The 15,568-nt window shown below is 36.0% G+C and overlaps 2 protein-coding genes across 2 annotated transcripts; one reads left to right on the top strand and one right to left on the bottom strand.

The window, feature by feature from the left end:
* The first annotated feature begins 4,106 nt into the window (after positions 1 to 4,106).
* On the top strand, positions 4,107 to 10,040 carry PPC2 (phosphoenolpyruvate carboxylase 2). The gene is made up of 10 exons (XM_011101900.3): positions 4,107 to 4,588; positions 5,357 to 5,748; positions 5,933 to 6,017; positions 6,472 to 6,694; positions 6,809 to 6,912; positions 7,013 to 7,100; positions 7,226 to 7,380; positions 7,713 to 8,711; positions 8,819 to 9,205; positions 9,569 to 10,040. The coding sequence occupies exons 1-10, from the start codon at positions 4,424 to 4,426 to the stop codon at positions 9,869 to 9,871; spliced, it is 2,901 nt and encodes a 966-aa protein (XP_011100202.1). The 5' UTR covers positions 4,107 to 4,423; the 3' UTR covers positions 9,872 to 10,040.
* Positions 10,041 to 10,549: 509 nt separating this feature from the next.
* Positions 10,550 to 14,661, bottom strand: LOC105178437 (ATP synthase protein I-like protein). Its single transcript, XM_011101901.3, has 9 exons — positions 14,186 to 14,661; positions 13,679 to 13,728; positions 13,517 to 13,589; positions 13,330 to 13,425; positions 13,097 to 13,177; positions 12,915 to 13,006; positions 12,483 to 12,575; positions 10,929 to 10,997; positions 10,550 to 10,821 (listed from the first exon to the last, which is right to left on the bottom strand). The coding sequence occupies exons 1-9, from the start codon at positions 14,537 to 14,539 to the stop codon at positions 10,683 to 10,685; spliced, it is 1,047 nt and encodes a 348-aa protein (XP_011100203.1). The 5' UTR covers positions 14,540 to 14,661; the 3' UTR covers positions 10,550 to 10,682.
* Between the last annotated feature and the right edge of the window lie 907 nt (positions 14,662 to 15,568).

Below are 15,568 nucleotides of genomic sequence, written 5' to 3'. Positions count from 1 at the left end.
AAAATTCAATTCTTTTTTTAAAAATAAATATGAAAAGAATAGGGGGACACTTTGAAGAACTGCGTCGGTACCTGTGTGATGACCAAAGTCCCTATAGCTACCAAAAGTTCGAGCCTAACTATATGGAAATCAACACGAATATTTCAAAATATATATTTATCCTCACCAAATGCTTCAATGATAAGTATCTATTTTGGCTCACGATTGTCAAGAATTAGATATAATTATTTGAGAATCAATATACGTAAATTATAACGTACGTTTAATTTCGTTTGAATGCTTTGACAAGAATTTAAATTCATAATATTGGTATCGTGACAATGTTTAAGCTACTAGACCTCATAATTTCCAAAAATGGAACAAAAAGTTTAGCCACATGAGTGCTTGTCCAACCAAATCCTAACATCACATGTTACAATTTTTTGTGAGTGACAGTTGATGGACATAGTAGTAACAATAAATATTTATTTATGAGGGTATAATAGTTAATTATCAATAATAAAAACCCTACTCAAAGCCAAAAACTCTCTTTAGAAGACTTGAGACACATCAAACAAGTTGAGGGCAATTTCCCAAATTTTCCTTCTGCTAAGAATTAATATTATATTATTTGTGCACGCTGTGGGAACAAGACTATATACCTATTTTTAAATACCTTATTTAGGAATAATAATGTAGGTATGCATCCCACATCAATTGTAAATAAGGAATCAGGTGACTTATAAGTCCCAAGTCTCGTCTTCCTAACAAAACACTTTTCAAGTCAAAGTTACCATGAAGCTCATATAAAATCAGAGTGAACAATATCTCATGCAATAATTACATACTACATCAATAATGACAATTTCTCACCACAAGTTAGAATGCTCGTGTGTTTAGCTTCAGCATCGTCAAGCGATATTTGATGGATTTGCACGGACCCACTATATATATTTGATGGTTGAACTCAATGTTGTACGTACGGTATCGCCAACCTCTGAATTTCCAGGAAAGTTCCGCTACAGCCTGCTCCAAACATCACAAATACTTGGCTTAAGAGGTGTTAAGGTTTGAGCACCACATGTTTGCATGGATTTGCATTACATATGCAAAATCCTTTTGTTGTCCGTATTGGGATTCTGCCAAAAGACTCTCAACTTCAAAGTAGTTGTTGGCTGCCTCTTCATGTGAAGATGTATGTTGTTGGGAGTTTCCAAGAGCTCATCACTCAAAATTGACTTCTCATCACCTTCTAAGGACAACTTCTATTCCACTTTTGCTTTTCTTCTTACATATTTCCCCCTTTCTTGTCTGGCTAATATCATCTCACATTATCTTTATATGTGATATATATATATATCATGCAAACATCGAAATATATATATATATATATATAAAAGAAATACTTTTTGAGTTTTTGGCCCCAAGAAGTGGATAATTGATGAGACCACTTGTGATTATATGGTCATAATTTGAAGGAAAACTAAAGGGTTTGTCTTTGCTGAATTACCATTTCATCATTTAATTAAAGTTGTTAAGGTCGAAGGCTATTTAATATTTAAAATATATATATATAGTACATGTAATTATATGAAAATTGTATTCGTAATGTTGGTGATTGTCTATTTTAACAATAATTTCGAATTTATTTGTCCTTAATTAAAATATATATTTTGATATGAACTATTAATACATATATATAATTAGTGCTTAAAATTTAAATATATCAAATAATATAATTGATACCTTTCATTATAAAAAAGAATCAAAGAGGACCTTACTTTGCTACTTTGTTTCTTTAAATACCATTCGAAGAAATATATCGTTTTTCACTATGTGAATTACTATAATTAAAAGGCAAAAATCATGATGGATACTAATTAACCACAATTATTAATTGTTCTGCAGCAATATAATGATCATAGTTAAACTATGGCGAATGTTTTTATCTGATCGTAATTATAGTATTGATTTACAATGATTTTTAAATCGTCGTAATTTATAACATAGAAAATGATCAATTTTTTTATACTAAACTGCATTTGTTTTTAATAACTGGGCTACGATGAGTTGTGAATCAAACCCACAAACAATTAGACGTGAGAGAAACTCTAGTCACGACATCTATATTTTAGTGACATTATTATTAATTAAAACAAATGTTTTTGGTAGGTATGTGGTCGACAATATTTGTAGTGAAAGTAGCTCAATTAAGTTTGTCTTTACCAACTAATCGAAGCATGGTGAGTGTAATCATCCCACGTCAGGTGTAGATTCCATTCCATAAATGTATATACTTCAATTCACTTGACTTCTAATGATGCAATTAGCTTCACCATAAATAATTAATTATTAATGAATCTTAATTATGAAAATAAATAGACTAACGAATCTTGTTAGATATATGGGTATTTGTTTCTCTGCTTGTATAAATTTATGATAAAATATCAAATAGTAATTTTAAGTTTGTCACTGAAAATATCTATTAAGTGACGATAATTTTGATCTTATCACTATATAATTCTTTGTGACGAAAATTGCGCATAAAGTTATCACTATAAATCATCATACCACGACATGCCAGTTTTTTTTTTAAAAAAAATTATTTTTTAATTCGAGAAACCACGACTTGTCATATTTTTATTAAAGTATTTAATTAAATTATATTTATATAATTTATTTATTTTTTATTAATAAAAAAATAATTAACCCATATTATTGAGCTAGCTCGATACAAAATATTTAATTTACTAATATTGACAAAAGAAAATAAACTATTATTAGGAATAACTAGAAGAATCAAACTAAAGTTGATTATTAATTCAATAATAGAGGGATAAAGAATATAAAAATAAAATGAAGGCTGTAAATAATAAACATTATGATTTGTTGCATCACACATCATGTGAGGACTGACTTTTTATTATGTAATTTAAGTTTATAAGTCAACTCTGACATATATATATATATATATCTTAACTAATTGCCATATTGTTGTTAATTTTTTGTGCAATTTCTTTATTTTTTTTCCCTCTTTTATTTTTGTAAAACAATTACACTAATTAAACTCTTAAATATCCAACAAAAAATATATTTGGATTTTGAGGAAATAATTTCGACCTATGTTAGACATTGTTTGGATGTAATTAGAACGTAATCGAATGTGATAATTTTTTTAATGAAGACAGCATGAGATGTGATTAGAGCAAATAGTATTTGATTTAATTCAACAATTTTTTGTTAGTTATTTAATTCTTAATTTGGCAAAGGAAGATAATTTTTTGGTTAGTTATATTAATTTACCTCATTAATTGGGTAGTACGAGACTCCTAGAGGTTAATCCCATGAATAAGTTTGAGATCATGGTTCGAGTTTTTAGAATTTATTGTATAATTAGTTTATTATACTTCCTTAATTTATTGATATTGATGTACGTAATTATGTAATCACAATTTTTATAAATAAAAAAACTCACAGGTGTTTGGATTGAATTTTTTTGTTGCAAATCGTATTTCATCTTCTACTCCTTTAATATACACATGCCACACGTATAAAGATGACACCCTATATTTTATTTAAAGAAAAAATTTGTACACATTACGTAATAAAATAAAACATAAATACGCTTTGCAATAAAAAATATAATCCACCACCCTCACTCTCACCCCCCATAATTCATCAAGTAAATTAAAAATATCATATATAAAAGGAGTGGTCAAAACATTGTAAAATTGGATTATTTAAAAATTCAGGATTCCGAATTTGAAAACAATAACAATCATTTATATAACAAAATTAACATAAAGTTTATCACAAATATAAAGATTTGTAATTAGCACCAAACTCAAGAATCCCACCAAAACCAAAAACTGTAGTTTGAAGACATTACAAGTACTACTGTAGTAACTGTACCACTACTCCTTAATCTTGGGAAAAAGAATCCCAAAGGGTTTCTGAATCTGCTATGAAGAGGATGGCATATTCCTAGTTCCCTCCAATAATCTACTCCTGTTCAGAATACAACTGTTGACTTCATAAAGGTTAAAATCTCCAAAAAATAAATCTAAATTCAAGATTTTAACTCAACTGAGCTTTCGAGAAAATCTCTCTATAAAAGCAGAGTTAAGAAGCAAGAACCACCACCTCTGCTTCCAATTCTTCACTCTCTCTCTATCTCTTTCTCTCTCGCTCTCTCGTGATTCCTACAATCTTCTTCTGTGTTTCTCTCCTTTTTCCCATCTGGGTTCATCTTTTTCCTGTTTAATCCGTGACTTGGTTGAGTTGAAGCAACCTCAAAAATCCCGTGTTACCCTTCTGTTTTTCTGCCTTGAATTGGAGGTGGGAAGCTGGTGACAGCGAAGGGAAAGGAAAAGGGCTGATTTTTCTGTAAGTTTTTTGCGGAACTTGGGAGGCTATATAGTGTGAGAGGAGGAGAGAGAAGAAGATGAGTAGGAAGATAGAGAAAATGGCATCGATTGATGCACAGCTGAGGCTGTTGGCGCCTGGGAAGGTTTCTGAGGATGATAAGCTGGTGGAGTATGATGCTCTGCTTTTGGATCGTTTTCTTGATATTCTCCAGGACTTGCATGGGGAGGAAATCAGAGAAACGGTATACAGTTTTGGTGTTTTTGATGAATTTTCTTGGAACTTTGATGACTGTTTTATTTGTTTCTCATGAGGTTTGACTGGGAAAGACTGTTGTTTTCTTGATGCTGCTTTGTTTAATTGAGTGCTGTGTGATGTTTATGGGAATGCCCTTTGGATTTGTGGAGATTTTTCTTATATATCTTGTTGTGTTTTTGCATAGACTATAGTGAATGAGAAATAAGACTTGGTAATTTGCAAATGCTCTTTGTATACTTTGATAATTCTCATGCACTTGTGTTGTTTTGGACATTGGCATGGAATTTTTGAGTTTTGGCTTTGAGAAGTAAGATTTATGAAAACATTAAAAAAAAAAGTAAAACCGTATATGTTGATCCATTGATAGCTATTTGTTTATTTATGCTTTGAATTTCCTCTGATATGGCTTCTATACTGTTTGTTTCTGATTCTGATGAGAACATAGGCTACCTTGATATGCTGAAAGGCTTTCTTGGTTAAGGGGATAAGATTTTTTACTAATCTGCTTGTGTGGTTTTTTACCGATTCTGCATGTGTAAGATGATATTACTTACTGGATTGTGCTTATTCGACTGAGTTTCCACTTGATTAAGAAAAATTCTTTTTCGAATTATATACTAGTTGTAGTAACTCCACCTTTTCCAAGCCAGAAGAAAAGGTTGAAAATATTGGTCTTAGTTGAAGATGGGGATGAAAACAAGTTCTAGTGGATGTTTACAGTGTGATGCCAAACTTATATTTTGTGTCAAACTAGGTTCAAGACTGTTACGAGATTTCCGCAGAGTATGAAGGGAAACGTGACCCGCAGAAACTGGAAGAGCTCGGGAGAGTTCTCACTAGTTTAGATGCTGGGGACTCTATTGTGGTTGCGAAATCTTTCTCCAACATGCTTAACTTAGCTAACCTTGCCGAAGAAGTTCAGATTGCATACAGACGCAGGATTAAGTTAAAAAAGCGTGACTTTTCTGATGAGGCATCAGCCACAACCGAATCTGACATTGAAGAGACTCTAAAGAGGCTGGTGGGACAATTGAACAAGACCCCACAAGAGGTTTTTGATGCTTTGAAGAATCAAACAGTAGATTTAGTACTAACAGCTCATCCTACTCAGTCTGTTCGTAGATCTTTGCTTCAGAAACATGCAAGGTTTGTGATATATGCTACTAGTTTTACAATTTTACGGCTATATCAAGTTATCAACATAGTTTTTGTTGGTTTGTTTTGCACCTTTTATCTAATTACCTCATTGCTTACTAGTTTCATGATGAAATTCAAGAATGATTTGGTTAAGTAGGAGCAATGCTTACATCTCCTGTTTGATTTTTCCCAGAATCCGTGACTGTTTGACTCAGTTAAATGCAAAGGATATCACCCCTGACGATAAGCAGGAACTTGATGAGGCATTGCAAAGAGAGGTATGCAATTAATGGTTTCAGTACCACTTTGTCTGATTTATGGTGACATATACTAATTGTATTAGTCAATATCAATCAACCATGCCCCACTTCAAGGAGACTGGACTGAACTTTCTCATACATTCTAAGGAGTTTAGATAAAGAGATAATACATTGACATGCAAGATCTACGTTTTGATTTGTGGCTCAGTTTGAACCTCTTGCCATAATAAAATTGTGACCATGACTGAGTCATATTCAGCTGATAATTGCATCACCCAGCAGTCTGCAAAGTTACAACAAGTTACAAAATTCTTTCTTCGTTTGACTTTTGTTCACCAGATATTAATATTAATACTACCTAATGTTTCAAAGCATAATCCAAAAGATACGAAAAATGTTTATGCTTGTTTCGTTTCTGCCTGATAGTTATGTATAGCTTATATCTGATAACTACATTGTCTGGTTTGTTCAGATACAAGCTGCATTTCGCACGGATGAAATTAGGAGAAATCCTCCGACTCCCCAAGATGAGATGAGAGCTGGAATGAGTTACTTCCATGAGACCATATGGAAGGGAGTGCCGAAATTCTTGCGGCGTGTTGACACTGCTTTGAAAAACATTGGAATAAATGAGCGAGTTCCTTACAATGCCCCGCTTATTCAATTCTCTTCCTGGATGGGTGGGGATCGTGATGGTATTGTCCCTCTTTGCAAGTTATATTTAAGTGAATTTTTCTTGAATAATTCTTAATTTTCTTAACAATTCAGTAGAAGAGAATTAGCTAAGATTTTTTGTATATGGTGGCTAGGCAATCCAAGGGTAACTCCCGAAGTTACAAGAGATGTCTGCTTACTGGCCAGGATGATGGCTGCTAACCTGTACTTCTCACAAATAGAGGATCTCATGTTCGAGGTAAGAAATTTTTTTCTTGTTTGTGTCCTTAAAGATTTTTCCTCTTAATGTTTGATGGCTGACAAACCGCGATTTTTCTCTATTATGTTGTCTCTGGAAGCTCTCGATGTGGCGTTGCAATGATGAACTTCGCATGCGTGCGGATGAACTTCACAGGTCCTCAAAAAGAAACGCTAAACATTACATAGGTAACTTCATACTGAAGATGTGCCTAAACAATTAGGGGCCTAAATTATTTTTGTAGGCTTGACCAAATGTTGAAAGTTTGATGTTATTAATTCATTTTGCAATCTTCCTGTGTTTATTCTTGCAGAGTTTTGGAAGCAAGTTCCACCAAACGAGCCTTATCGTGTTATACTTGGAGACGTGAGGGACAAGCTATATCATACACGTGAACGTGCTCGTCAATTGCTAGCAAATGGAGTCTCCGATATTCCCGAGGAGTCAACTTTCACCAACGTTGAAGAGGTCTGCTCATCGTAAAATTCTTTGTTTTTCCCCCAATCTATTCTCAATTTTTGAACCACTAAAAGTTCATTTCTATAACTTAAAATTTTTCAGCTTTCAACTATTGAACATAACAACAAAAGAAAGTAGCTTTATGGTTGTTACATGTTCTGCAGTTGCTTTATATCACACAGCATGCATCTGGATCTTCTATAAATTAGTAAATCGTTTTGTGCATTGAATTTAGTAGACTTGGGGAAATGTAGTTCTTAATTCCTCATGCAATGACATTCAAAACTTTTTTTTCCTAATCTTCAACAAAAAACTAATGATAGCTTATCTTTTGCGTTCAGTTTCTGGAGCCTCTTGAGCTGTGTTATAGATCGCTTTGTGCTTGCGGTGATCGGCCAATTGCTGACGGAAGCCTTCTTGATTTTCTAAGACAAGTTTCCACATTTGGACTCTCCCTTGTGAGACTTGATATCCGTCAGGAGTCAGATCGGCACACCGATGTTCTAGACGCTATTACTAGGCACCTGGAGATCGGGTCCTACCGAGAATGGCCAGAGGAGCGCCGGCAAGAATGGCTTTTATCTGAACTTAGCGGCAAACGTCCGCTGTTTGGGACTGATCTTCCAAAGACAGAAGAAATTGCTGATGTTTTGAACACATTTTATGTCATTGCCGAACTCCCGTCAGATAATTTTGGTGCCTACATAATTTCAATGGCGACCGCCCCATCTGATGTGCTTGCAGTTGAACTTTTGCAACGGGAATGCCATGTCAAAAACCCTCTGCGAGTTGTTCCGTTGTTTGAAAAGCTCGCTGATCTCGAGGCCGCTCCTGCTTCCGTTGCTCGACTGTTTTCCATAGATTGGTACCGCAACAGGATCAATGGGAAACAAGAAGTCATGATTGGATACTCAGACTCGGGAAAAGATGCTGGACGACTTTCTGCAGCGTGGCAGTTATATAAGGCTCAAGAGGAACTTGTAAAGGTGGCGAAAGAATATGGAGTAAAGTTGACGATGTTTCACGGCCGAGGTGGGACTGTCGGACGAGGAGGCGGCCCAACCCATCTTGCCATTTTGTCTCAGCCACCAGACACCATTCACGGCTCTCTTCGTGTCACTGTTCAAGGAGAAGTTATTGAGCAGTCATTCGGAGAGGAGCATTTGTGTTTCAGAACTCTCCAGCGATTTTCGGCTGCCACACTTGAGCATGGAATGCACCCACCGGTGGCACCAAAACCTGAATGGCGTTCCCTAATGGATGAGATGGCTGTTGTTGCCACGAAAGAATATCGCTCTGTGGTTTTCCAGGAACCTCGGTTTGTCGAATACTTCCGCCGAGTAAGTATTTATTTGCTTATGTTATATTTGAAATTTGATGGAATGCTGGATCTTGATTTCTTTATCTGCAACTTGCATTTACCTTTGTGTTCTCTTTACTCCTTCAGGCAACACCCGAGTTGGAGTACGGTCGGATGAACATTGGAAGTCGTCCATCGAAAAGAAAACCTAGTGGTGGAATAGAATCACTACGAGCAATCCCATGGATATTTGCATGGACACAGACAAGATTCCATCTTCCCGTCTGGCTTGGGTTTGGGGCTGCAATGAAACACGTTATTGAGAAGGATATAAGAAATCTGCAGATGCTCAAGGATATGTACAGAGAATGGCCTTTCTTCAGAGTGACTATTGACTTGATTGAAATGGTGTTGGCAAAGGGAGACCCTGGAATTGCTGCTTTGTACGACAAACTCTTAGTCTCGCCAGATTTGTGGCCGTTTGGAGAGCAACTGCGGGCCAACTACGAAGCAACTCAGAACCTGATCCTACAGGTCAGCGGCTTTGCCTCTTAATAACTTTTTATACTAAATGTAGTTGTATGCGAGATTGCATGCTCACGAGTTACTTGTTCTTGATTGTTATTTGGGATGATTACGGACATTTTCCAAAGTCTCGGTATAGTACAAAAGAGAGTTCATGTCGATTATTGCATATGCTGATGCTCCATGCAGTCATGGTTTGCATTATAGATCTCCCCCTTGGCCCTTCAGTCTTCAGAGTGAACCTGTAATGTAAAATATGACTGCAGAGAATGCTGGCCAATTTTTCACTATTAATTCACCCTCTCTACCTTGGAAAGCGTCTGCGCAATTTCCCTTGTTTTTTAATAGCTCAATTGCTCTTGTTTGGTTTAGGTTGCTGGACACAAGGAACTACTTGAGGGAGACCCCTACTTGAGGCAGCGGCTCCGACTCCGGGATCCATATATCACAGTCCTTAACGTGTGTCAAATCTATACCCTGAAGCGCATTCGCGACCCCAGTTATAATGTAACTGTAGGCCCGCATCTCTCGAAAGAGATCATGGAAATGGACACGAGCAAACCAGCTGACGAACTGGTGAAGCTGAACCCTACGAGCGAGTATGCTCCAGGGCTAGAAGACACACTTATCTTGACCATGAAGGGTATCGCTGCCGGACTGCAGAACACTGGTTAAGCCCTCGGCATCTTGCGTTAGTTGGATGTGTTTATGGTGGCTATGTTATAAGAGAACGGCAAGTTATGTATGTTTATGGCTGTTATGAAGAGTGCAAAACAGCAGTAAAATAAAACTGTAACATTAGTATTTGGTATTATTATATATAAGAAATCTGTCATTTTTATTATATGGTAATAGCTCTGTATGATTGGGAGAGGTTTGAGTGAAATGCCTGAGGGGAAATGGAACAATGGTCTCAGGAGGTAATAATATCTGGATTTTGTGATTCAAATATGGTTAAAAACACCCCTTTCAACTTGATTGTTTATTGCTAATAAATACTTATTTTAAGCTTTCGCAGACATCCTTAAGAATGTGAATGGGACAACTTTAGAGCGAAGTTTGCAATGTTCGAAACAACTACACTTAATTTTTGCAAGTTCTAAAAAACAAGATCCAAACTCACCCTACCTCCGGACTATTATTTATTGATATCTGATAAGTTATTATTATGTAAAAGAATAACTTATTTTATAAAAAGAAAATTTTAAATAAATTAATTTGGACCAGGCAACACCTGAGACCAGCACTGCTGCATCTCCCAACAGAAGTATACACTTGAAAATAATCCTTGCATTTGTAGAGAAACAGGATAAGATGCTTCAAATCAAGAATATATCTCACAAAGTAAAAAAATTGGAGATAAACTGTGAGATCCCTTTTCTTTTTTCATATATACTTAAATTGTTCAGTTGAAGAATATTTCTATATACAATACGTAGACATATAAACATCTATAATCTTTTCATCACCAGCAGAGGTAGTCAAGTTAAGCTTGTGTTTTTTCGCCAATGGCATTCACAGCATCCTCGATAGCTTGCATGAAAGTGGCAATCTTGTAAGTGAAGAACCCCACGAGCATCGGAATCAAATCAAGGTGCATGAATCCATAGTCTGGAACTAGAATCCTATCAATGAAGTATTTTACGTGAGATATATACAAATTTGCAATTGGGATTTCATATCAAATATGTCCAGAAGAGAGTCGCTAAGGCGTGCCCTCTAATGGCCTTACCCGTTCCATCGATTATACAACATCACCAAGACAACAGGAACCAAAAGCCGTGGCTGTCCGATCGCTCCCCTGCAAATGAAAGCTCATAGAAGCCAAATAAATGGGGTATAGACTAGCCATCTTGGCCTTCTAAATGTAGAAGGCATATCTGACATGACGCTAATTAAAAGAAATTTAAACTGTATAAAATGAAAGTTTAATCGGTTAACACAACTTTTCCATAGTTTTCACATGCATACTTTAAGTATTACACAAATATTGCATAAATTTGTGGATTGCACAAATTTATGTTCTGTCCATAATTGAACGTATTATTTCAGTTGTAAATGATTTCTTCTCAGGGTGGAAAAGATCGATTTTTGTATACTTTTTTAATTGGAGAGCGAAAAGTGATAACTTTCATTTCCTTTCTCTTGATGAAGCTGGAGAAGTGAAACAAGAATGCAATATACAGTATATAAAACCTGACAAGACCGTAAAATTACTGATAAAGGAAGGTTAGTAACGAAAAATTATGAGTATAATGTCGCATGCATATTTGAGGAGAAAATAACAAGTATGATATAAGTTGAACAGAATCCAATTAGAGGCGAAACAAAGTGTCAAAATTTCTAGAAGTACTTGGCTGTAGTAGGCCTGTCACCATGTACAGCAAATGCTACTAGTACAAACAGATGTAGAGTGTGTCAAGTATGTGTATGCTTATTATGTTATTATTGTGTGTGGGGGGGGCGTGGGGGCCGGGGGGTGTTGGGGTATACATTTACTCTTACCTTATTGTTATAACCCAAGCTGCCTTTGAATCTTGGCTTTGCTTGCATGACTTTCCCAAGTAAACTTAGATGTGCATGGAGTTTTGGGAAATAAGTCTCACAAGTTGGAAAAACTAAGCTAAACTAGCGTTAGTGTTGTTACAAGCTTTCAATTTTAGAGGTGGTGTCAATTGTAGTCCCATAAATTGAGGAGTAGCTACTGGGACCTCTCATGCAAAAAGCATGTGAACTTCGCCTCCAAATTGAGAAAATCCCCATGCTTAATCACATGGCACACTGAATGAATCAGATTTCACCCGTCTGGAAATATAAGTAAGTTTGAGTACACTTTTCTTGATATCATGTCCTATTGCTACTGTGTTCCATCCTCATCATGCTGCCACATCCACACTATGTCATACTCATGTCAATATGCTCATATCCGTATAACATAGTTCTTCAAAATTGGCACGCGAGAACCTCTCAGGACGACCAATTATTTGGTCGCAAAGCATGAAGTCTGAAATGCTAGATCGACTCTGGACTCATGCTTCAAAGACCAGGTAACATACAAGTCATTTTCCGGATAGACACTACCAATAAATTTATTTTGATGGAAACAACTGTTTTACGTATTAATATTCAGTTTCCACTTTTCAAGGACCGTTCCATTTTGAGATATAGTTTGCAAATAATAGCAATCAAACATGAAAGGCGGCATGCGAAACCCAACTTAATATACATCATAGGCCATCATGTAACACTTTTCACATCCTAAAGAAAAAGGAGGAAGGAAACATACTTGACAAGTCCCCTTGCTCCATCTGCCATGGAATCAACACTGTTGCCCAGCATTCGCATGTATGCCAAAGAACCAAGCAAGCCAGCACCATAGCTGAATGCATTCATATTAGAAGCATTACTAAATTGGCAGTGAGACTAAACACTTGCACTAACAAGTCATAGCACATTTCCGATGAGGTTATATATCAATCGCTTTTGATTTTACTACACCAGAAATAAAACATTATTCAAGAAAAAAAAGTTCATATGTAATTTTATTTAGAAAGCATGCCAGTTGCAAAGGATAATGCCCTGAATGCAGTAGATTCACATGTCGACAACCCAAAACGTATCATCCACAAATCATAGCTAGCAATGCGATATAGGAGATATATAGGTACACAATTGTAGATAAGTTTCTGAAACACATTTATGCAGTATCTTTAGGTACCTCGCTGCAATTTCAGGAGAATATGAAAAATAGGCTGAAAGCACTCCGACACCACCGATTCCCAGTGTGAGTGCTTGCAATTTGTTCTTCAACTGCAAAAGAGAAACATTCACTAGGAGAACTGAGAGCTTCGAACTGGACACCATGAGGTATAAAGAGCATCATCTCTTATAAATGAGTACCTTATAGTACTGTTCCCTTGACTGAGCAGCCAAAACTTCAGGATCCCCTCGGGGGCGTCTGGATTCCCGAAACATGACATCCTGTAGAATGAAAATAGGAAAAATTACCAAAAATAACATTGTTCAACAAACAATATACATTGTGCTTCAAAATCAGACATCAACCTATTATCTGACTTTTTATGCATTTACATAAGAAAAATGTAGTAATCTATAACAACTAGATGAATTACACTGCCTCCAGTTGCAGCCTTAGTAGCTCTATCCCACTTCTCTTGCTCACGACGAGTTGGAGCTGGTCTCCATCTTCTACCAGCAGTCTTAACAATCTAAATATAATTTTACTCTGATGAGTATGCAAGTAGAAAGCACAGGAATACAACATATACAAGCAAAGGGATTTAAAGGTCTAAATTATACTTGTTCCTCAACTTGCTGCTCTACTACTGATCCCGAAGCTGTCGTAAGCTGTTTACTCAAGTCAACTTCCAAACTGCATAGTTAAATAGCGGACTTTTACATGGTACATTGCTGAAGCAGTTGACGAAAATAGAATAATTAAAATTCACAAACTTTCCATACTTGTCCAGGCTCATGACTCTATTCAAGCTGAGAAATCCAGAAGGCTCATCCTATTAAGAGAAAGGCCCAAACAACATCAGTGATCAATTTATCACTCAGAAAATGCTAATCTAAAGCCATAAAAGTTGGTTTTACATTTTTATTATCAAAATCTTCACAAAGCTTCAAATCAAGTTACAAAACAGAAACAGCAGAACTTTTTCAGACTGTCGATTATCAAACAAACAAAAACAATTTTCAGGATTCACTAACAAAAGATACAAGCTTGAGCAATGCCATAGCAAGGATTAACTATTTTAAACCAACAGAATTTTCAAAAACAAGAATTCGCATTCCAAAGAGAAGATTTCAACCCCAAGAGTCATTATCAACGACCCATTTTCACTTAGCAGAATCTCAAACCAACAAAAAACACAACATCGACAGCAACTCAATAGAAAAGAACACAAGGAAAACAGATAATTACAATTGAAAATAAAGGGTAATTGAACGACATAGTGAACAGACCTTAGCAGACGCATATCGTGGATCAGAGGAACTATCACCGGCACCTTCTTCAGGGTCTTGAATGAGCTTTTTCATGCGGCCCATGAAATCTTTATTCCACAAGTAGTCATCAGAGGCAAGAGGGTCCTCCTCTCCACCCCAGTATTTCCTCAGCTTGGTAGTGGTGGGCGGGCCCCCGTAATCCCCCGGCGCCACCCCGGTGGACCATTTCAATGGCTTCTTTTTTGGCAGTATAATCTTGGTCGGTGGCCTTGAGCCTGCAGGTTGCGAAGGCGATGCTGAGATGTTTGGGGAGTCCTGGGAAGCGGGCGCGGCGGTGGAAGTGACTGACAGGCAGCAGTTCACTACTGACATTGCTTCTCCGTGTTTAGTTCTGGTGGAGGGAGAGTGAAGTGGGATGGAGAATGGGAAATATCAGGGAGAGGCTTTTGTGATGTTGAGGATTGCTTTGTTTTCAACTCATCTTCCACTCGTTTTGCTTTTTCCCTTTTCTTATATTTCTTCCAAGTGCTTATTACAAGATAATTTTCACAAAAGAAATTGAATTATAATTTTATTTAGTTGTAAATTGATTTTTTTTATTTTAAATTTGGTTTCGTTTGTTTTACCTTTTCTTGGCGGGTGATTATGGCCGAGTTTGTAATTCCTTATAATATGGTATAATAATATTGGTGAATTTATGAGATTTTGTAACATAGAATAGTAATATTTTAATACGATGAGCTTATTTGATGAGTACTAGAGTCCAATAGTATTATAATGGTTGAATAATTCTTTTGATACTTTAAAATTATCGAATGAAAGATTAGCATTTCTATTGCTTAATTTAGTAAGGTGTTCTAAATGAAATGAATAAAGAAATTAAAGTTAAACGTGATATCTAGTAAGTTAAAACTTGTGTGAAGAGAATGGAGAACAGAGAGAATTCGAATGGACTTGTTGAATAGCTGGTGTACGTTGTTGACTTACTCGAATCCTATTTATAGAAGCATGTTATGAGAAATTTACGGATCGATTATGAGTGGTTGAAATATCCCAAAATTCTTGAAATGCCAATTTTATGGGCATAATGTTTTATCCCTGTTTGCCTTGTCATCTACGCTCCATGTCAACATAAAGATACACTATCATATCAGCAACATAATAGCATAAAATTATGGGAGTGGTTACATGTGATCTTTATCCAACCAGCATAGGCGTCCTTGCTTGCATGCTTTTACAATGAGATGGCATTTGATGTGTACAATAACGTATCTGCCAAATGAGGCCTAGTTGTTTCGCACCCTGCCATATGCGTGGAATGTTGCTTCTACTGCATGGTATGTGGTATTTATACTACATAGTATGTATTCTCTACTGCATAGTAGGTAGTGTTTCTACTAA

This window comes from Sesamum indicum, linkage group LG12 (genome assembly GCF_026168435.1).
Source record: "Sesamum indicum cultivar Baizhima isolate 11 linkage group LG12, ASM2616843v1, whole genome shotgun sequence".
Classification (NCBI taxonomy): Eukaryota; Viridiplantae; Streptophyta; class Magnoliopsida; order Lamiales; family Pedaliaceae; genus Sesamum; species Sesamum indicum.
Note: the sequence above shows the minus strand (reverse complement) of the source record. Positions and strands in the feature narration are given on the sequence as shown.

Coding starts and splice junctions, on each gene's coding strand:
- PPC2 (XM_011101900.3), top strand. CDS start 4,424: ATGAGTAGGAAGATAGAGAAAATGGCATCGATTGATGCACAGCTGAGG. Junction 4,589..5,356: donor GGGAGGAAATCAGAGAAACG/GTATACAGTTTT, acceptor GTGTCAAACTAG/GTTCAAGACTGTTACGAGAT. Junction 8,712..8,818: donor TTGTCGAATACTTCCGCCGA/GTAAGTATTTAT, acceptor TTACTCCTTCAG/GCAACACCCGAGTTGGAGTA.
- LOC105178437 (XM_011101901.3), bottom strand. CDS start 14,539: ATGTCAGTAGTGAACTGCTGCCTGTCAGTCACTTCCACCGCCGCGCCC. Junction 13,426..13,516: donor AGCAGCAAGTTGAGGAACAA/GTATAATTTAGA, acceptor AATTATATTTAG/ATTGTTAAGACTGCTGGTAG. Junction 10,822..10,928: donor TTGTATAATCGATGGAACGG/GTAAGGCCATTA, acceptor CTTCATTGATAG/GATTCTAGTTCCAGACTATG.